General features: G+C 42.1%; 1 protein-coding gene across 1 annotated transcript in view; it reads left to right on the plus strand.

The window, feature by feature from the left end:
- NGFR (nerve growth factor receptor) overlaps positions 1-23,175 on the plus strand; it is an 83,761-nt gene that overhangs the window by 14,047 nt on the left and 46,539 nt on the right. Inside the window, exon 2 of the mRNA XM_070730191.1 lies at positions 3,647-3,785. Coding sequence (XP_070586292.1) covers positions 3,647-3,785 — 139 coding nt within the window. The remainder of the gene's footprint in view (positions 1-3,646; positions 3,786-23,175) is intronic.

Genomic DNA, 23,175 nt, shown 5'->3' on the forward strand with positions numbered 1-23,175 from the left:
AAAAGGATGTGAGCAGTGGTTGTGGAACTACGTTGCATGCTAGAATTATGATATTAACACCCTGCTATCATCTAACATTGTCCCTGAGGAATGCAAAGCAAAGTATCTAAAATTTATTTCACTTTATTCCTTGCCAAGGTCTACCTCTGCTCCAGAGAATCCAAAATTTGTTCATTGACTCTATTTCTGCCTCTGTAGAAGTGAAGGAGTTTTTCAAGGTGGATTCATTTTGTTCCCTCTCATTGCAAAAGAATGACTTGAGAATTTGATTCACTGTAAGGCCACTTCCTAGAAAGCCGTAAATGATGTACACGCATTTCACATTCTTTATTAAATCCACCCGAAGCGCCTCTGTAAACTATGTGGTTGGCTACATGAGAAAGTTGGCAAAGAGTCTAATTCCAAGCAAGGAGACTTGGAAACACAAATTTAGGTGGCTAAGGAAGGAGCTGCAGGGATAAATGTATTGCTTTTCAACTCTGACATTGGAAAAATTGAATCTTTTTCTAGAAAGAGAAAAGGAGAATCTCAATAGCTTCTGCAAAAGGTGGATCTTCTGTGATAGAAACCAAAAAGCGAAAGAGGAAATGCCACTCATTCCTGCTGCTTTCATTCTGGAGGCCTTCTGCAATAGCAACAGAGAACATGAAAGGAAACACATTTTATTTCTGCCTCCCTGAATCAAGGGGAATGAGGAATAGTTCCTGATCCTTCCAGATGCTTTTAAGAGAAAGGGGTAGAAGATGCAAAGGAGTATGTTGAGCATTCATATTTCTCAAGGCAGGAATGCCTGTTATGTCAACATTAAAATGTCATTTAATATTAAGAGTTAGAAATGCAAGGCAGAGAATCTGTTAAGTCATGGGAAGGGCAGGAAAAAGAATTACCCAGCCTAAGTTGCAAGGTTATAGAAGAAGTGTGCCCTCAAAGCTGACAAATGGCAATTGACTCCCTAAAATGGCATCAGTTTAGAATGCAGTAAAAAAAAAAAAAAAGCATATTTAGCTGTGCAAATTCAAGTGTTTCTGCTGAATTCTGCTGAATTCAAGACAGTGGATCTGTCAGTGATTCTGCCATGGATGAAAGTTTTCTAAAAGGGTGCCTATGACTTATTTCCAGTCCCCCGCCCCATCCAGCTGGGTTTTTTTCACATTCGTTCTTTGGCTTTGTATAACAGTGTTCTGCCGGGGTTCTCTGATAGGAGCCTCCCGAAAATTCAAGGATACAAATTTCACACACACACACACGTTTGAAAATTCAAAACAATGTTTTTTATCACAAAGTCAAAATATACTAAGCACTCTTTTTGTATTGCAAAGAGCACTCTTCCCAACACAATCAGATAGTCTGTACAATTTCCCTTAAGCAGTCATTAAGTACTTAGCCAGCAGCTGTGGAGAAACCTCATACCCCTTCTTCTTCCAACGAAGGGAAACACACACACATGCTGCTCTGCTTTGGTTTCAAAGGCGTGAAAAAGCAACAAAGTCCAGCTCACAAGATTCCTGATGATACTGCTACAGATATTCTTCCACAATGGTCAAACCCACATGCTGCTATTTATAGCAGCAGCCCTAATTACTGGAGCCCCACCCAAACACAGGTGGCCTCCCTTATTTCCTGTAATATGTTCTTACTTGGTCTCTTCTACGCATAATTCTGCGCTTGTATGGGTCCAAAATGTCATCATCTGAAGCTATAGAAAATAAGGAAGATTGACTGCCTTAGCTATGTGCCAAGCCTTCCTCTGCCGAGTCACTCCCACCTTCTTCTTTGTCCGAGGAAACTAAACTCTGCACTGATTCTCTCGGCAATAACACAGGCCTGTGACATGTTGAATTTTCCCCTGCATCCACCTTCCCATTCCCTGGGGCAGGAGCTGGGCCAGAGCCAACCACAACAAACAGCTGGTGATGTTTTTTCAATGTCCAGAAGTTGTTGGTGCTTGGATTGGAAGGAATAGGGTAAAGTTGAACTCCAAAAGAGAGAACTATAGTTTGTGGTCTTTCAAGGGAGTGGCATTGCCCCTAAAGCAGCAAGTTTACAACTTGGCGGGGTTGTCTTCTTGTACTAATGATTATTGCTATATGGGCAGGTGGAGAGTATTTAGGAAATCATTTGCCTGGCTCCAAATGGGACACCTATTGAGCCTTTCCTGCACTCAGAGGATTTTGAAACTCATAGCATTTTTGCAATGCATCTTCATGGGTTTGCCTTTAATGATCTACCAGATATCACAGTTTAAGCAAAATGAATGCCTAGTCATTTTTAGTCTATTTACCAACTGGTGTTGGGTGCCAGAATCATGTTCACTCTGCATTTGCTGCCAGCAGACTTCCAGATATGATTTATGTTGTGATGATATAGACATTTAACAAATAAATAGTTTATTGTACCTGTGTTTTTTAAATTATGTCAACATTTATAGTTTAATGGCAACTTGGGCTCTGGACACTGCATGTGAACCTGAAGTTTTAAGGTTTTGTTCTTCATTGTTCAGTTAAAATGACAAATTCATAGGATAACTTTGAAGTTGGTGATTATATCCTGCATGAAATCATCTTATTGTAAATTGGGAATTGTAAATAGAAATGATGTGGATGCTGCACAGGATTTTATACATTAAGTTTGAAATCTTGCTCTTCAAAATATTCATGGCTGTCTACATGTACTTTCCAGATCACCATGGCTAGTGGCCTTGACTGGTCTCTCTTTAAAATGGTCTAGTTGACCTAAAGGATTAAAGCAGATTTCACCAGATAGATGCTTTCCAGATATGTTGTAGTACAGTTGTCATAGGCCACAGATTTTGGCTTGACTGTACAGGGAAGTGTGAAAATTGTATTGAAGCACATCTGGATTGCACGTTGTTGAAGAATGTAGACTTTCAATTGGGTTTCTGTTTGCTTCTAATGTAGGAATGTCAACCGAGATAAACTCAATATCTGATTAAAATTATTTTACATTAGGTCAAACAATTATTCCTTCTCATCAAGTCACCACAACAAAACAATGCTAAACAGAAATTTTGTGTCACTTTACTTAAACTCAAATGTTGCCTGCGTAATTATTTTTTTCATCCTCATATTATGTACAGCATGAATTGGAAGCTTTATCCCTGTCTAGGAAATGTCTAAGAAATAATGAAGATTCACTAGGAATCTATTTAATAGATTGCAGCTCTGAGAATAATGATGAGAGGTCATTGCTGCCCTTGCTTGTTTTCTTAAAAACATTTTATTACCCAAGCTAGGTAAAATGTAGTCCTCTGATGATGCTATCCAGATGTTACCTAGTTTGGGTGATGAAACATCTGCAAGAAACCAATCATGCTCAGAGAGCACGGAGGACCCCTCATTGAGCCACAAATATCCTCCTTTAATGACAGCAAAAAGTTTGAGAAATTTCCCTTTTGGGTAGTTGGAATGTCCATTAGAGAGGGGAAAATCTTTAGGTAAGTCCATTTCCTTGGTTCCATACCAATGAGGCAATGCATAAAATTGTTTTTTATTTGCCAATTTGATGAATCTTTTTGGCCAAGTCCTGGAGCTTTTTTGTAGTGAAAAGCAGTTTCTTTGGGAGTATCTTTGGGTCCAAGGTTAGAAGTAGTCTTACCATTTGTGTTCTGTTTTTTCTCTTGCCCTAGGGCTCAGCGGGGGCCAAGGAACAGTGCTCCACAGGGAAATTTACTGCCAGTGGGGAATGCTGCCGAGCTTGTAACTCTGGGGAAGGAGTTGCCCACCCTTGTGGAGTAAACCAAACTGTTTGTGAACCTTGCCTGGACAGTAAGTAACATATTATTAATATTGCAGGAAGTACACTGCACTTATACCCCGCCCCCCCCCTTTATTTTCCCAGTACTGGCTCAGCATTCACAAGGTTTCTGTTCATTATACTCCTTCATAGGGACAGTTCTCTTGCATAGGCTGAACTTGGGAAAACAAATTGGTCAAAAAGTAGTAGTGAGCTCCATGCTTGAAATTTATGCAACTTTTTGGATTGGTTGATTAACCCAGTATTTGAAGGATCACTCAGGAAGAATCCTTTTTAAAGGCAGAGTGGATGCTCAGTTGGGATCAGTGACCATTATATCCTACTGGACTCTATGGGAAAGATTGGGGGTACTCCTTCAAGTGGTAGTTCCAGTTGGTAGTGGGAAAGGAGGAGCCCCAGTCACTACTGAAAAGGTCATCAGCATGATACCATAATCAAAGTTATCCAAGAACACTGAGAAACAAGACTGTAATGCTTTGGGAACATAGGAGCATTGTCCTGAACATCTTTAAGAGAATAATCCTCCTTTGTACTCAGAAAAAGATTAAAAATGCATGTCCCTTTGGGTATGAACCCATTTTTAAGCATGCATTTTGAAGGCAAAGGGAAGCCCAACAAGCAGACAGGTGTTCCGACTTACCGCGGCTACCGGTGCTGATGCACACGCAGTTTTGGGTGACTGGCATACATGCACGGAAGCAGGCGCATGTGCATGTCGGAGTGAGATTCAGCTTTGCGCATGCACAGGGAGCAAATCTTGCCAGAAGATGTGTGGGCATGTGAGATTTCAGCATATTTTTTTGGCATGCATGGAAAATCGCCCAAAATCACCAAAACCTCTCTCTCTCATGCGTCTTTTTGTGAGATTTTGATTCCTGCGCATGTGCAAAAGCAAAATCTCATCAGGATGCACCCTCCCGCCCAGCAGTCACCTGGAGCTGCGTACACATCACAGTTTTCCCTACCGGTGCGCAGAGTGGCCTGTACCTAACAAATAATAGCTTTTTTAAAAAAGTTAATTTTTTTCTAGGCTAATGATTACTATTTACTTTTTCTATTAAATTTATTTATGTTCTACCTTTCTATTTAGTCAGGTAGAAAAGGTATCTGTATGCTTAAGTAATTATATAATAGAAAATACATACTGAAGTTTTTAAACATAACATGAAGTTAGTGGTAAGACAGATTTGGAGTCAAAAATGTTATGTAGAGTTATAATAATCCGCATCATGCTTAGGTTTCATTATGATCATTAGCACTTTGTCTGGACATAATCACAGAGTAGCCCGTTCATTTTAGAAGGTGCCTTTTTGGGGAATCCTACTTTAGTTGTTCAGGTAGCAAGTTGCAGATATACTGATTTTGCTTTTGTCAATTAATTTTAGTTTCTGACAATTGGGTAAAGTTTAGATAACAGTGAAAAACAATATCAATTTTTTCTTCCATTTAAGTTCTTCTTTTTTTAAGAGGAGGAAAATCTAAGACGTTTCTATGAAAGTTGCAGTCCAGAAAATAAGCTGTTTTAAAATATTATTTTTATTGTATGTCTTAGGCCAATTGTCACTGAATTTGCTGTACGCTTTGATTACAAAATAATTTTCACCAATTCTTCCATATAATTTGTAAATAAACTGCTTTACTGTGTAAATCTATTTATTATGAATAAAGTACTGATTGCTCTAGGACTTCAGAAATTGTGATCACGGGACCATGGTTCATTTGGGATGTCATAATTGGATATAGCCAAGTACTATAGGGACAAGAACCTTTGGCCAAAACTTTGAGAACTGATCATAACTACCATTTGTTCAGCATCATTGTAAGTTTGAATGGGCACTGAATGAATGGCCATAAACCAGGACCACTGTATACCCAAGTGCAGTGGTAAATAGCAAAACAAATTGTTCCTTCTTAACCAAAGCAGTAACTGCTCTCAGATTTTTAATTGTATTGCAGGTTTTTAATTGTATGTTCAAATACTATCATGTTTATTTCTCCAGTAAATTTAGATAAATAATGACATTCAAGAGGTTTATATTTTGGTTATCTTTTGGTCATTCCAATACAATTTGTTTGCTTATACAGTGGTACCTCGGTACTTGAACGCTTTGGTTCTCGTACATTTCGGATACCGAACAAAATTTTCGGCAAAAATTTGCTTCGGTATCTGAACAAAAATTCGGATACTGAACAGCCACAGAAATTTTTGTTTATTATCCGAAATGAGGGGATGGGGTGAGAAGGAATGGGAGTCGGAATCCGACACGCCCATCCTGGCCGCCCACTAAACAGCCACCCAGTCGTGCTCCAAGCTGTAGGAAGGGGGGGGCTGCAATACCGGCAGTTTCAGGGGGGCTCCTTTCCTCAGTGGTTCGTCTTGTTCCCTTTAAGCATCTACACCAACTTTCTCCTTTCCAACGGCGGCAGAGGCTTTCCTTCGAGCAGCAGCAGCGCCGGGAACGTCAGCGGCTTCCCTTTCTCATGTCACGTTCCCGGCGCTGCTGCTGCTTGAAGGAAAGCCTCCACCGCCGTTGGGAAGGAGAAAGTTGGTGTAGCTGCTTAAAGGGAAGAAGACGAACCACTGAGGAAAGGAGCCCCCCCTGAAACTGCCAGTATTGCAGCTGCCCCCACCCTTCCTACAGCTTGGAGTGGAAGGGTGTAGGAAGGGTGAGGGCGGCTGCAATACCGGCAGTTTCATGGGGGCTCCTTTCCTCAGTGGTTCGTCTTCTTCCCTTTAAGGAGCTACACCAACTTTCTCCTTCCTGGCGGTGGTGGCGGCTTTCCTTCGAGCAGCAGCAGCGCCGGGAATGTCAGCGGCTTCCCTTTCTCATGTCACGTTCCCGGCGCTGCTGCTGCTCTAAGGAAAGCCGCCGCCGCCGCCACCACCACCGGGAAGGATAAAGTTGGTGTAACTGCTTAAAGGGAAGAAGACAAACCACTGAGGAAAGGAGCCCCCTCCCCAAACTGCCAGTATTGCAGCTGCCCATACCCTTCCTACAGCTTGGAGTGCTTAGAGCTCAGATCTTTATCGCATAGGAAATAAAGGAAATAGGGGCTGGAAACCAATTAAACCCATTTCCATTATTTCCTATGGGATAAATTAAGTCGGTACTTGACCAAATCGGTTCTCGACCACACTTCTGGAACGAATTGTGGTCGAGAACCGAGGTACCACTGTAAATAATGTTAACACATATTCACTAAGCAACCCAATTGCCCCAAAAGTTATTTTTCTATACAAATTTATCCTGAGCAAGGAAGTTGCATCACTACAACCAGTATCCTGCAAATAAATATTATTTAATGTAGATAAATTTGAAGAAATCTATACAGACGGCTTTCAATGCACAACCACAATGGAGTGCCAAATTTCTGTTGCTAAGCAAGACATTTGTTAAGTAAATTTCGGCCAATTTTGCAACCTTTCTTGCTTCAGTTGATAAACGAATAACTGCACCTGTGAAGTTATTAACACAGTTGTTAAGTGAATCTGGCTTCCCCTATTGAAGGTGGACAGTAATACAATTTTTTAAAACATTCTTAATCATTCCTCTGTAAAAAGTAGCCAGGATTGTTCTGACTTAGGTTTCCTTTTAAATAACATGGCACAAATCTCCTTTTATTTGTAATGGTTATTAACTATTTTCATCAGCATAAGTCCAAGCAAAATAAAACAAGTCCAACTAAGTCTTTCAGGGAAAGGCAGATAACACATACAAACCCTTCTCTTCTTTGGCAAACTGCCAAAGAACAATTTTCAAGTTCAAACAGGAACAAAACTAAGGCTTGAGTTGCAAAGACAGGATCTAGAAATGAACTGAGTTGCTTCCTGCAACTCACCCTTTCGTGTTCTCCACTAATATAGCCTATGGAAGGAGTCAATCATCCCCATGCCTTACTCCAGAGTAGTCCTTCTCCTCCAGAACTGTTCTTACTTTCTAGCAGCTCTGCATATACATGCATTTAGAACAGGCTCCTCCTGTTCTTCTTCCTTGCTCATGTCAGGCTCCAGAGGTTCTAGAAGCCCTGGCTAAATCTCTGCCTCTGGCACCGAGCCTTCTCCAGACTGCAGGTCTGGTCCAGGTTCCTCCCCAGCCTCCTCACTGTCCAACTCTGCTGAGAGCTGCATAGGCCACTGGCAAACTATAAGGATAGAAGGAGAAACATGTTCTCTCCTCATCTAACACAGGAAATGCAGATGCTGGTTTGCATGTTTCATTAGGGATGACGTGTGGAGAGACTGGTTCAGTTTGTTAGTTTCTGCACTCCCAGATACTTAATACTGCTGAGCAGGGCCGCCGATAGACCGGTACTACTCCTAGCTCCTTGCACATGCGCAAACTGTCACCTCAGCAAAGAAAAAGGCCGGGCCTTTTACTTTGCTGAGGTGAGGCAGCAGGCAGCCGGCAAAAGAGGGAGGGTACAGTCTGCGCATGGCTGGGCCCCCTAATTGTTCAAAAAGTTGTGAGAACGGAAGCTCAGCTTCCTTCTTAGCGCCTTCCAAGTTTTCCGGCAACTGCAGCGCCCCGCCCGGCTGGAGCTTCCCTGGCGGCTGCAGCAGGTGAGCTTTGGGGCTGGTGGGAGGGTAGCGGCAGCGGAAGGGCGGCACGCAGCGGGAGGGTGATGGCGGCGGCAGCGACAGCCGCAGCGGGTAGTAGCCCCCCTCTCCCCCCTCTCTCCCTCTCTCTTTCTCTCAGCAGTCGCAGTGGGTAGTAGCCATGAGGCAGCGGCAGAGTGGTCAGCTGTGAGGCGGAACTCTGGAACAGAGGCACTGACCGCGGTGGCTGGACAGCATTTACGGCATCTAGCAACACGTCTAGCCGCCGCCGTCAGTGCTCCGTTCCGGAGCTCCGCTTCACAGCTGACGACCTTGCCGCCGCCGAGAGAAAGAGAGAGGGAGAGAGGGGGGAGAGAAAGAGATAGCAAGAGAGGGAGAGAGAGAAAGAGAGAGGGAGAGAAGGGGGAGAGAGGGGGGAGAGAGAGAGAAAGAGAGGGAGAGGGAGAAAGAGAGAGGGAGAGATAGCAAGAGAGGGAGAGAGAGAAAGAGAAAGGGAGAGAGGGGAGAGAGAAAGAGATAGCAAGAGAGGGAGAGAGAGAAAGAGAGAGGGAGAGAGGGGAGAGAGAGAGAGAAAGAGAGGGAGAGGGAGAAAGAGAGAGGGAGAGAGGGGGAGAAAGAGAGAGAAAGAGATAGCAAGAGAGGGAGAAAGAGAAAGGGAGAGAGGGGGAGAGAAAGAGATAGCAAGAGAGGGAGAGAGAGAAAGAGAGAGGGAGAGAGGGGGGAGAGAGGGGGGAGAGAGATAGAAATAGAGGGAGAGGGAGGGAGAGAGGGGAGAGAGAGAGAGAGAAAGAGAGGGAGAAAGAGAGAGGGAGAGAGGGGGAGAAAGATAAAGAGAGATAGCAAGAGAGGGAGAGAGAGAAAGAGAGAGGGAGAGAGGGGGAGAGATAGCAAGAGAGGGAGAGAGAGAAAGAGAGAGGGAAAGGGGGGAGAGAGGGGGAGAGGAAGAGAGAGAAAGAGAGGGAGAGAGAGAGAGAGGAGATAAAAGAAGAGGAGAGAAAGAAAGGAAGAGAGAGAAAGAAAGAGGGATAGAAAGAGAGAGAGTGAGAGATGCTCAGTGAGCCTTTCTTTGAAGTTGCCTTTCTTTCTTTCTTTTTTCTTTCTTTCTCTCTTTCTTTCTCTTTCTCTCTTTCTCTCTTGCTCTTTCATTCTTTTTTCTTTCTCTTGCTTTCTTTCTCTTGCTTTCTCTCCTTCCTTCCCTCCTTCCATTTCTTTCATTTCCCCACTCTATTTTTATTTCTCTTTCATTCTCTTTCTTTCTTGCTTGCTTTCTTTCTTGCTCTTTTTCTTTCTCTCTTTTACCTTCCCTTCCTCTATTTCTTCTTTTCTTTCTCCTTCCTACCTTCTTCCCTCCCTTCCTTCCTTCAATCCTCTCTTACTCTCCCCTTTCATAAGTTTCCTTGCTTCCTTCCTCTGTTCCTGTCCCTTCCCCCTTTCTTTCTTTCTTTCCTTCCTTCCTTTCCGCCCTCCATTTCTTGCTTTCCTTTTCCTTCCTCCCTTCTTTCCTCCCTCATTCCCTTCTTTCACTCCTTCCTCTCTTACTCTCCCCTTTCACACCTTTCCTTGCTTTCTTTGCACCCTTCCTCTGTTCCTGTCCCTTCCCTCTTTCCTTCCTTCCTTCCCACCCTCCGTCCATTCATTCACCCATTCCTCTCTTGATCGCCCCTTTTACCATTCCTCCCTCCCTCCTTCCTTCATAGCTCGCGCTCGCCTTTCTTCCCTTCCTTCCAGATGGGAGTGCCCCCTCAAGACACCCACCTGACTGCTGGTACCCTGCTTTTTCTCTCCCCTCGTCCTTTCCAGCTCCTCGCGTTTGCTGGCTGGGGAATTCTGGGAGTTGAAGTCCAGATATCTTCAAGTTGTCAAGGTTGGGAAACACTGGCCTATGGGACCGCCTTGCTTGGCGTGAAGCGGGAAATGATCCCCGGGGGATGGAGTGGCGACTTAAAATAGTTTTAAAATGGCGGGGGGGGCAGACACTTAGGCTGTATGGGGCCCCAAAATTCCTGATGGTGGCCCTGCTGCTGAGCACCTCTGTAGGTGCATCCTTAACACTGAATGGCGTATGATCATGCCTGTTTTGTCTAAAATGTATGATTATCTTCTTTGTTTTATTAATATTCAGAACCAGGTTACTTGTATTGCACCAGTCCACCAGAACCTTCATAAAAAGTATATTCCTTCTAATAGAAGAATCTTGCTTTCGTGGTGATAGAATAGCAGTCTCCAGTTCTGACTTAGAGAGCCAGAGCTGATGGCCTGAATACATGGATCTTAAAGGCTGCTTCTGTTTTCTCATCTTCACTGATTCTACTTAAGAGAATTGACTAACTTGGCCTAATGATATAGCCAGGATTTCTGCCGGCCAATATTAAGCACCTTTGAGGATCCAACCTTACATATCAGCATAGTTGAGTACATTTAAACTGTGCTCTTTTTAGACTCTAAATCTACATTTATCGAGTTTAGCAATCATGCATTTTGATCCTTCAGGATTTTCCCAGCACGAAGCTGAATCTGTGTTTGATTACCCGCAGATACCTCTGATGTCTTCAATTTTCTTGGTAACTGAGCTATTCCATAACTGCTATGAAAATTCTTTGAATATATATGTTTATGATTCCCATCACGTTTAGGAAGGATCTTCTGAGTAATTCATTTCCAGGAAGTCATTTTCCTCCACAAAACATAAAAAAACTGGCCATTTTTTGTTTTGAAAAAGAAAAGACAGTCCCAAATATTTTAGCTCCTTTTTCTCTCGAAGTTTTTCATCTAAATTCCTTATTAGGTTACACTTTTGTGTTATACTTTTAGAAATAACAAACTGTTACACACTATGTACTATATTTCCAGTACTATATATCTGAAATCAAGAACATGATCTTTGCAGTAACCACTAGTAAAACACTTTCCAAGTTTATTTCTGTTCTCCTCTATAATATCATATCCTCAGTGTCTTGAACCAAGAAACCTACGTTCAAATGTCAACTAACATTGTATATGCCCTGCTTTCATTCACTTCAGCATTCTTGTGGAGTTTTTGCCAGAGAAAATACTACAAAATCTTTCTATGGACAATAGGATAGGAGTCGAATAAATCAATGAAAACACATTTAAAACTCTCTCTTATGCCCAGATTAGTAATCCATTCAGGAAATTGTATGTTAATGCTTCTGGAGGATGCGTAGTTTTAGACTTTGGAGGTTCTCCAAGAGCAGTAGGAATAATTATAGTGTTACTGTGGTTATTGCTTTATGTTGCCTTTCATTTTCTGGGTGGGATACTGTGAAACTTATTAAACTACATACCTCTCCAAAACAGTTATATATTTCTGCTTATGTCTTTGAATTCACCTTAACTGTGTTTCAGAGGCTGAAAGAAAAATAAGGTATTTAATACCCCTTCCTTCTGTTTGCTCTGCAACCCATTGGGTAGTACGGAGTCTATTTAATTTTTTTGGGGAAGAGTGGTGCTAAGAGCAGCTTCATGGCAGGGAGAGAAAGTGCATAATGACTCCCCACCCTCTCTGATCCTTCATGGTGGAATCTCACATCCAACTCCCCAGATATTGTTCAGGTTGCTTTCTGAACACAGTTTATGACCTTTAAAGCCCTAAATGGCATTGGACCAGAGTACCTCCGGAACTGCCTGCTACTGCACGAATCCCAGCGACCAATAAAGTCCCACAGAGTTGGCCTTCTCTGGGTCCCGTTGACTAAACAATGTCATTTGGTGGGCCCCAGGGGAAGAGCCTTCTCTGTGGTGGCTTCGGCCCTCTGGAATTAACTCCCCCCCGGAGATTAGAACTGCCCCCACTCTCCTTGTCTTTCATAAATTACTCAAGACCCACCTATATCGCCAGGCAGGGGGAACTGAGACACCTTCCCCAGGCTTTTATATTTTATGTTTGGTATGTATGTGTTTTTTTGTTTTAAATGATAGGGTTTTATATGTCTTTTTCTCTTTTAATATTAGATTTGTTCCACTGTAACATTGTTTTTATTATTGTTGTGAGCCACCCTGAGTCTTCGGAGAGGGGCAGCATACAAATCTAATTAATAGAGTTCCGGAGATACTCTGGTCCAATGCCGCATTCCAAATAGCAGCTAGCAGGCACCCTGGATGGGGCCAGAGTTACACCATAAAACAGCAGAGAGCGAGAGTAATTCACCACACTCTGTCCTATTCTAGCAATTTTCTCATCTACCACCTGCTCAGATTGATCTAGGTTTGTATACCTTTATGTAAAGGGAGACAGCCAAGTTCGAAATCATGGAGGAAAGTGCCTGAGAACGAAAGCAAACCACAATCAGTCAAAAGTGGCCAATAGACTGTGCAGACAATTTTCCCCTAAGGATCACCTGACAGTGCAGTGAACAATATGGTAAATTTTGTTGAACACTAACATGTTAAAATTGCCACAATCTATTGGCTGAAGATACCCTGTCTTAACATTGGAATAGCTAAAGGTGACCTTAGGCTGCCTTAAATATTATTATTATTATTATTATTATTATTATTATTATTATTATTATTATTATTATTAATTGGATTTGTATGCCGCCCCTCTCTGCAGACTCGGGGTGGCTAACAACAATGATAATATGGGTTGGGAACAAGATGATAGGTTTTGGGAGAAAGCATTAATGCTTTCCTGGGCAGGCACTATGATTAGGTGCAAGCAGGAAAGGGCTTTCAGACATGATCCTGGTGCAATAGCTCAACTAATGTCCTCCTCTGGTTGATCTCTGATATTTCTCCATTTAAAACAATTATTTTAAAATTCCAGAAAATCTCATCCTGGAAGAGGCAGGCTCTGGTTCCACACGTTCAAATGCCTAGAGGACCCTGGCAATGAGTGGGATGGGTGGAGGAAATCTAAAGTCTCTTCTGCTCTTCACAGCATTTGTTAAAATAGCTAAAAATAACCTTCTTGTACAAAATCAATGGGTGCTACTTAATCTCAACATGGAAGGGCAGCAGAGATGCAGGATATCAAATACCAACCAAGAATCTGACCTTGGAAGAGTTGCTGTATTGGCATTTGACAGTGCAAGAAAAAAATATATAGAGAAGCTAGTGGCCATGTTTTGCAAGACAAGAGGGGCTGGGAAGAAATACAAAGCAAATTGGTTTTGTGTCTCAGGTTCTTGTCAAATCTCAGAGGGCTTAGATACCCATTTAGCACTTTTCTAGAAGAACATATAGCTGTATCCAAAAACAGTTTCTTGAGCCGAGTGATTCATTTCATCTGCTCAAAAAATGGTCTGCCCTCACTTCAAAACATCATCTATGTCTCATTTAAAATTTATTTTACAATTGGGGAGAGAAGAGGGAGGGAGGGAGGGAGGGAGAGGGAGAGATGGGGGGGGGGAGAGAGATTCAACCTGGGCAGCACATAAGGTATGTGAATAATAACTATCATTGTAAAGGAAAACAATATAAATAATTAAAACAAAGTAACACAGTGCTGCAGAAATCATATACCACTGTGCAAGAACCACTAGGAGAAATTGGATTTCCTCTTTCATAATATTCCAAAGTGAGTTAGGAAATTTTAGACTTGAGATTTAATGATCCCATCCCTCCTCCTACTTATTTAGTTAATTATTTCAATGCATATAGCCATCTACATCAAACCTCACATGTATGATTAAAAAACTGAAAAAATAGCAAAATGCAACTTTAAACATACAAAAACATATTTGTTCTGTCGGGCTCTCTGGTAGACTCCTCCCAAAAATTCACAGGTACAAATTTCAGACACACACACATTTGAAAATTCAAAACAATGTTCTTTATAATGAAAATTCACTTAAACTAAGCCCTCTTTTGGTATAGCAAAGAGCACTCATCTCCAAACAAACTGGTAATTTGTACAAGTCCCTTATCAGTTCTGTGATACTTAGCTTGCAACTGGGAGGCAATTCACAGTCCTTCTTCTTTCACAAAGTGAAACACACTTTGCTCTGCTTTAGTTTCAAAGCGGGGAAAAAGCAGCACACAAAAGGTCAAAGTCAGTAAAGCAGTCATGAAACACAACGATCAGATAATCCTCCACAATGGCCAAACCCACAGGCTGCTATTTATAGCAGCCCCACCCAACCACAGGTGGCCTCATTTTCTTTGATAATAATCTCTCAGTTGTTGCTGACTATTCATCACTCTCCGCATGGGTGGCTGTATCATTAACTCTTGTTCTGAATCCAAGGAGGAGCTAGATAATTGATCTCCTTCTGAGCTGTCTGCCACACTCTCCTCCTCCCTGTCACTCATGTCTTCTTGCTCAGAGGAGCCTTCATCAGCATATTCCACCAGGGGCAAAACAGGCCTGCAGCATGTGGATATCTCCCCCACATCCACAGTCCTTGGGGCAGGAGCTGGGCCAGAGTTAACCACAACACATATTAATCTGTATAAAACCTATGGAACAGAACCTATAGCTGAGGTATAAAAACAATTGACAGTCAACACAATCACTTCATGGGTTTTATTGCATGTCAGATTTCCAAGCCCGATGGCAGAACACCATAGCGTTGAGACCTTATGGAAGCCCAGTGGGGTTGGGGGCCAGTCTGATTTCTGGAGGGATGGTATTCCAAAAGGTGGATGCTGCGACAGAAAAGGCTGTCTTCTTGTGTCCCACCAAATGATATTTTCTAGCAGGTAGGAGCCAAAGCAAATCTCACATGTTTGAAGTACTGGGGTGGGTAAATATAATTGGACAGAATCAATCTCTCAGATAATTTGGTCCCATGCCATTAAGGGTTTCATAAGTCATTATCAGCACCATGAATGCATGCATGCATGTATGTATGTATGTATGTATGTATGTATGTATGTATGTATGTATTTTATTTATTTATTTATTTATTTATTTATTTATTTATTTATTTATTTATTTATTCCAATACATAATACAATATGAAGAGAATAGATTTTTAGTAATATAACTAAAGAAACGAATAGAAGAAAAGATATAAAAGTATAGGTGAACATATTTGAAAGGAAGAAAAGATAAATGAGATAAGGAGAGACAATTGGACAGGGGACGGAAGGCACACTGGTGCACTTATGCACACCCCTTACTGACCTCTAAGGAACCTGGATAGGTCAATCAATAGGTGAATCTGGAAGCATATTGGCAACCAGTGTGGTCTATGGGATAGATTGTCTCAAACATGACCTGGACAACTGAATATATCCATAGAAATTATGGAGCATGTTGAATAGGTTGAGGCAGATAGAAGTGGATCCAAACAACAGTTCTTTATTTGGCAATTATTTACAATGAAGCAATGGTTCTGTCTGGCAGCCAGCCTTTTTATAGGAAGCTGCCAGCCAATCTAGCCAATCAGCAGTCAGTATTTTCCCTCCAGAATGGAGGACCTGACTGAAGCCTATGTGCTTCAGTCTAAGAATGTAACACCCCTCCTCTCTTAGTTGGGCTAACTCAATGTGTAATATGCAGTTAGGCAGGGGGTTAAGTTGGTCTTTCAGGCCTGCACAGCTTAGTCGGAACTGGGTGAGCAGTCAGGTTGGATGAGATTCTGTTGTTCCCAGCCTTGATCAATGGAAGCTTCTGGATTTGTGCCAGGGTGTGGCTGGAGCTTTGATAACAGGTTCGCTCAGAGCTTGCCTTTCAGTATGAGTCACTAGGTAAGTCTTCCAGACTTGATTGGCTTGAGTTCGCTCTGTTAGAAGTGAATAATTGCTTCCGTTGGTTAGGCATTGGCTCAGAAGCTAGTTCTGGTAGCCTAAGAGTAGAGTGGCTGAGTCGGCCTAAGAGTTGGTCAACATGCTGCCTCCAGCTTCTACCATCCTCAAGCTTTACTCAGTAATAGCAAGGGCCAGTGATCTCTGTAACCATGGCAGGAACCCAGAGCAGACCCCCCAGCATAGTGTTGGAGCTGATGGGAGTCTACTGGGGCCTTGGCCAAGTAGTACTTAGCAGAGTAGTTAGGGTGTAGCCAATCTAGGGATCATAGTTGGCGACCCATTAGAAGTTCAGAAGGACTTCTACCAGTGGTGGTGCTAGGAGTGATATTCTGCACTAATAAAATTTATCGAATCAGATTTGCCAATCGCCTGGGCCCATGTGTGAAAGGGTGTCTTTTGTTGATCTCAACATTCTCTCACTTCACCATTGCTGGAGAGATGGAATGGTGAGCAAAGGGTGTCTGATTCCCTGTTCTGCTAACTAGGTTTCAGATTGTTAGGCTGTGAATTGGAGCCCGTTATCTGAAATCAGGATATTGAGCAGGCTGTGCATGGAGGAAAGTCTCTGTAGCACCTTGATGACCACCTCTGCCATGGTAATGGTCATGAGGGCTATCTCTAACCACTTAGAGTATGCATCCATGACTATGAGGAAAGTTTGCCTATGAGTAGGGCCAGCGATGTCAATGTGTATCCTGGACCAGGGTGCCTTCAGCTGTTTCCATTCATTTGCAGGCATCTCTGGGGGAGCTGGTCTGGATTCCTGACACAGAGAGCAGGTGGCCACCCATTCAGTAATGTCCTGGTCCATTTAGGCCACCAGACATAACTTCTAGCCAAGGCTTCCATCCAAACAATTTCTTGATAGCTTACTAGTAATGCTTCCAATACTGCAACACACAGTTTCTATGGAACAACCAGGAGGCCCCTCCAGAGAAGGCAACCCCACAATACTGACAGTTCATTTTGTTTAATCAAAAACATTTTAAATTCAGCCCCGACAGACTTTTTGGCCACCCCCTCAACACCCAGGGCAACACTTGGGTGATTAATTTGTCCTTGGTAGAATGATATGCAACCTCAAGTGAGATTATTGGGCCAGAGTCCAAGCAGTCAATTAGAAGCAAAAGTGTCTCAAGTGTGGGGACTTCCAGTAGCTCCAGCAAAGGACAGGAGCTGAGGGCATCAGCATGCCCCAAAGTCTGTCCGGGCTAGTAGCTATAGGCAGCCAGGAAAATGGCCTACCTAGTCATCCTGAGTAATAGCGAGGCAGGCGGTCACTTGCGATGAGCCCCAAAAGCGACTTGTGATCAGTGATCAAGTCAAATTTCTGCCCATACAAATAGTAATGAAACCACTTGACTCCAGCTACAGCAGCCAGTGCTTCTCTGTCCAGTTGGCTGTAATTGTGCTCCATGGTGGACCGAGTCCTGGAATAGAAGGCGATGAGTGCCTCAGTGCCATTGGATAGGCAATGGCTGAGGTCAGCCCTAATACCAAAGAATTAGATGGTGAGAGACGACCTGGTCAATCTCCATGCTGTTGGTGACCCCTCAAGCAGGATGGTGACTCTCAGCTTCTTCTGCTGTGGCATGGTTATTTGCTGGATTGTTGTTTGGCAGACCATGGTCACGCTGGTTCAGTTGGTTCTGCATCATAGCTGCCAACCCCTGTGCTGAGGCTGCTTGGCATAGTCAGGCTTGCTAGATGTTTGTTGTGTTGCCTGTGATGAAGGCAACTTGGCATGGCAGACTCTTGCTAGATGACCGTGATGGTCACATCATTGACAGATGGTCTTGTAGTATCAGCGGTTGGTGCAGTGATGGTGTCCTCCACAACTGGCACATGATGGAACTCTGTCATTGGGTGCATTTGCTACTTTGTGCTTTTTGAACTCAAAGGCAGCAAACCTCCTCATCTTTATCAGGTTAGAAGTGTCTTGCTGAACTCTTGTGATGCATGCTGACAGTCTGTCACACATTTCTCATGCTGCTTGGTTGCTGTAGTGGATCACTCGACCTAGTGGATGCCTCAAGTGCCCTGGTCTCATCTAGCACAATCTGGAGAGCGAGGGTGATCTTTGAAAGTAACCTCTGTTGGATGTTAATGCTCAACAGATAACTCAGTTGAGCAGTAGTCCATTTGATCAAGGAACTCACAGTGGGCAGCAGGATTGTGCAGCAAAGCAAGATATTAATTAATGGAGTCCCGCTCATTCTAGTTCCATATTGAAGGATATTGAAGGCCACTGTACAAATTTGGAGGGCTTGGGGGCATTACGGGTTTTGAGCATTTGAGTATAGGTGACCTTTTCATCTCAAAAAGTCTGTGCCACAGTAGCTCAGGAAGTGCATTTGTTTGCAGTTGCCTGATGGCACAAGGAAATCATTTACCTCCATGAAACATTCAAAATGTAGGTGTCCCAGTGCTCCCATGCTGAGTTGAAGTGATTTGGCAGGGTGTGTGTCGTCATGTCGGCGAAGTTGGTGCTTTAGAAAGGCTGTTTGTCAAACATTTACTACTCTGGACTGGATTGCGAGGTTGTCAGCTCTCTTCTGGCCGATCTGCCTTCCAATCCCACCTTCGTGGCCAGTATTGAGTAGGTTGAATGGAAGAGGTCAACAGAACTGACTTCAAAACAACGGTTCTTTATTTGGCAACTATTTACAATCCAGCAAAGGCTCTATCTGACAGCCATCCCTTTTATAGGGAGCTACCAGACAGTCTGGCCAATCAGTAGTCAGTATTTTCCCTCCAGAATGGGGGATCTGACTGAAGCCTATATGCTACAGAATGTAATAGAACAGATGTATAATCCTTTGAGCAGCATACAACCTCATTTTGCTGTAGTGTCTCTAGATGCTGATCAATGGCAGCCCCAACCACTGCACTTGGCTAGGTTCTATTAATACAGATTAAGTAAGTTTAGTTCCTTAAGGAGAACTCATTCCTTCTTTTTCTTATTCATCTTAGCATTGAATTCTAGAATGTTACTGGATGGCAATGTTTCCTGCCTCATCTGGGAGAGGTATTTGAGAATATGGGTGGGAAAAAAGCTTACTATTAACAGATTAATTATTTGTCTACCACATTGGAGCTACAGATTTATGTCTACCATACGAGAACTCCCACATTTGTCTACCACATTGAATGCTGCACAATAATGTGTGTGGGCAGTGACGGGGACAAACATATGTGCTTCTGTTTCATGTTAGCATTGCATACAGCTGATCTTGGTGTTGTTCTTGTGGTTCTGAGATGTTAATACGTTTTGCAAAATGGGAATCTCTCGCTTGGAATCCATGGACCCAAGGGGAATATTATCAAGGCAGGAAAAAAGAGAAAGAAAAGTAACAAATGAAAGATAAATGAATAAACCATTCTAAGGGTTTCCTCCCAAGTAATGAAAAATGATGAAGCTTAATTTAGAAAGGATTCAGAGAGGAAAAGTTGCTTTATTGACCATAATTTTAAAAAAACAGCAAAATTCATAGTTGGAAAATATGTTTATTAGAACTACCAAAATGCCAGACAATAGTGAGATGAATTGAGTTTTCCAGAACCCTAAAAAATGAGAGAGATCAGTTTACAAAGTTTGTTCCAAGTCTGAAATACAAGTCAGCTAGATTTTTTTTAAAAAAAGTTTTGATCCTTAAGCACAGATTGATTTCTGCTCAGAAGTTGGTACCATTAGATAGATGGAAATTTACCTCAAAGTAAATGCATGTAAGAATGCAATTAATAAATGATTAGGCCTGCATATTTATCTGACAATATTTTGAGAATCATAATTTAAGAATTATACTTTTTTTGATTTAGCGTAAACAATTGCAGTGACAAGAACCCAAAGTTCATTCTTAAATTTCACTCAAAGTTTTTAGTGGACAGAATTTCTGTTTAAACATAAAAGCTCTGACTTGCTTCATAACTAGTGATGGGTGAACCCAACAGTGTTCGGGTTCAGCATGTTCGGACGAACTTTATGCAAAATTCGGCCAAACCTGAACCGAACCCGAACTCGAACCCGAACGTGGAATCCCTCCCACAAAGAGATTCTGGGGGCGTAGCTTTGACGTCACCGGCAGGTTGTTAAGAACGCCAAGGTGATCACTTCCTGGATTCCATGGAATCCAGGAAGTGATCACCTTGGCATCCTTAGCAACCTGCCGGTGACGTCAAAGCTCCGAACGTTGAACACGACCTCAAACTTTGCCCAAAGTTTCAAAAAATTCCAGGTTTGTGTTCGGCATACCGAACACCGCAAAATTTGGTACGGACCCGAATTGTGCAGGTTCGGTTCGCCCATCACTATTCATAACCTTCCAAAACAATTCCTCAAAAGGCAAATTTCTGTTTTTCCCTCTTGTATTTATAATTTGACTTCTAGATATACCCACAAGCAAGTGTACAACTATTAGATTAGCCAACCTTCCATTTCTAAAGATATACATATGCAGCATATACGCATTCATATATGTGTACGAATCCCAGTGACCAGTGAGGTCCCACAGAGTTGGTCTCCTCAGGGTCCCGTCGACCAAACAATTCGGCTGGTGGGACCTAGGGGAAGAGCCTTCTCTGTGGGAGCCCTGACCCTCTGGAATCAGCTCCCCCCAGAGATTGGCATTGCCCCCACCCTCCTTGCCTTCCAAAAGAGCTTAAAAACTCATCTTTGCCACCAGGCTTGGGACTTTTAGATCTTCCCCCTGACCATTGAATGCTTAAGTATGATTGTTGAATGATTGGCCAATAAGTTTTTCTTTTGATTGTTTTTAAATGTAGCATTAATTGGATTTATATTATTGTTCTGTTTTTATATATGCTGTGAGCCGCCCCGAATCCTCGGAGAGGGGCGGCATACAAATCCAATTAAATAAATAAAAAAATAAACTGCTTATTTACCAATGGAAGAAATGTTGTCCTCATCAGTAGCCACCTATCAGGTTTAATTGACCATGTTTCTGCTAGGAACATTTTGTTTTGGAGCATGTCTCCATAACCTCTTTAACATTTTAAAAAGTTAAGGATTGGAGTGAAATGGGAAGTGGAATCAAGGCCTTTCTGAATATTGAGAATTGCTATCATTATGGTCCCCAGGATCCTGATCTTTGGCAGTGAAAGGTTTGATGATTTATTATACAGTCTTCAGATGCTAGCATCATGACGAGGAGTACGGCTCAGTTATTCTCATTCTAGGTTAAAAAACTGTGCCTCATGACACATTCATTTTCTTTCTCTGAATATGCTGCTGTCCTTGCACCAATCTAATAGCCCTCGTTAATAATTCAGTGTAGAGTAAGGGCTTATACAGATTAATGGCAGCTGTGTGCTTGGGCAGTCCAGCCAAAGCCAGACGTAAATTCCCCTTCATTCAAAGATGAGAGAAGGTCCCAGTGGATTAAAAGAATGTGGGGATCTCTTATAGGCCATTTTGGTAACAGGAGGGACACCGTGATGGTTTCTGATTGGAGTGGTGGTAGGTATCATGATACAGAACTATACCTTTCAATAGCCTTTGATGAGACCCCCTATCTCAGAGTCCTTCCAAGAGCAGTTGCAGTTTTGACTCTGGAAGAAAAAGAACAAGAAAATAAGTGTTCATAGTAATTGCATTTTATTAACATGATTTAATTGAAACTAAACTATATTGTGCCCTTGCCTTGCCTTTACTAACCTTTTTATTATTTATTTATTTATTTATTCATTCATTCATTCATTCATTCATTCATTCATTCATTCATTTATTGGATTTCTATGCCGCCCCTCTCTGTAGACTCAGGGCAGCTTACAACATATAAAAACCAGTAATTTGCAATGGAAATCAATCCAATTAAATTAAAAATTGCATAACTATTTAAAATTCCTAGCTATATTAAAATTAATCACACCCATCCATGTCTACTGAAAGGGGTAACACAACCCCAGATTTGCCAATTCAAGACAAGAATTATCTCACAACCCTTAGTGCTCTTTTGAAATAAATTAGCAATGAATTCAGTTGTCCAACTGCAAAGAGACGAGCATCCTAATACTCAAGCTATCTCAAGGTTTGCAGGAATTCAAATAGTGAGAGTGTGTGCAACAGAATGGAACGTTTTGTAAGAGATTACAACTGCCTGGATGGTAACTATTCTATATTTTGGAAGAGATTTTGGTGCTCAGGAAGATCAGTTGTGACTTTCTTCTTGCAAATCTGCTGGGTGCTAATATTTGTATTATTGCCACACTGTGGGAAAAAGGATCAAGTATACCATTGGCAGTTTGAGAACTGCAGCTTCTCCAAATCAGCTCTTTTAGCAATAAATGTCTTTTTCCAGTTCAAGGTTATCTGTCCTCGATGTAAGATGTAAAATTAGCAAAGGGCACTACTCCCAAATTCTCCTCTGGTATGAATTCAGAAGGATTTGCCAGACTTCCTTTGCGTGTCAGTTAAGGGCACAACTAAGAGAAGAATCAGTTTGCTAATAGGAAATTTAGAAATGCATAGTGATTATTTTTCAGATGTGCATGTACTATTATAACTGGCATGTATGCAAACTATGAAACTCCTTAATTATATTTCCTGTAATTTTCCATATTTATGATGATAATGTTGTTGATGATGATTATGCTTATAATGTTGATGATGCACTACATGATTCTGTGGTTTCTACTCCTAACCCCAAAACCTTTAACCTTAGACTATCTAAAATTGATATCTCCTCCTTTCTAAGAGGGGCGTGCATAAGCGCACCACTGTGCCTACCGTCCCTGTCCTATTGTCTTCTTTTGTTACTTTTTATCATTACTTATCTAATGTTTAATATGTACAAATTATCACCCTATAATTGTTTGACAAATGAATGAATGAATGAATGAATGAATGAATGACAGGCAAGTTCAGGAACCGAGATTGCAATGACAGGAAAATCTCTCAGGTTGACGGGTGTTCATTTGGAGAAGAATGAGGAAAGGAAAGAAGAGGAAAAAGAAGGGGAAGAGGATCTTCTCTTCTCTTCCCTTCCTTTCTCTTCCCTTCCCTTCCCTTTCCCACCATGCCATGCCACTCTGTGAATAGAAAGTTAGATGAAGAATGTTCATGGATATGGGATGAGCCTTAGAAGTACCATTGAAGAGTAGGATAGTAG

This window comes from Erythrolamprus reginae, chromosome Z, assembly GCF_031021105.1.
Source record: "Erythrolamprus reginae isolate rEryReg1 chromosome Z, rEryReg1.hap1, whole genome shotgun sequence".
In the NCBI taxonomy this organism is placed as follows: Eukaryota; Metazoa; Chordata; class Lepidosauria; order Squamata; family Dipsadidae; genus Erythrolamprus; species Erythrolamprus reginae.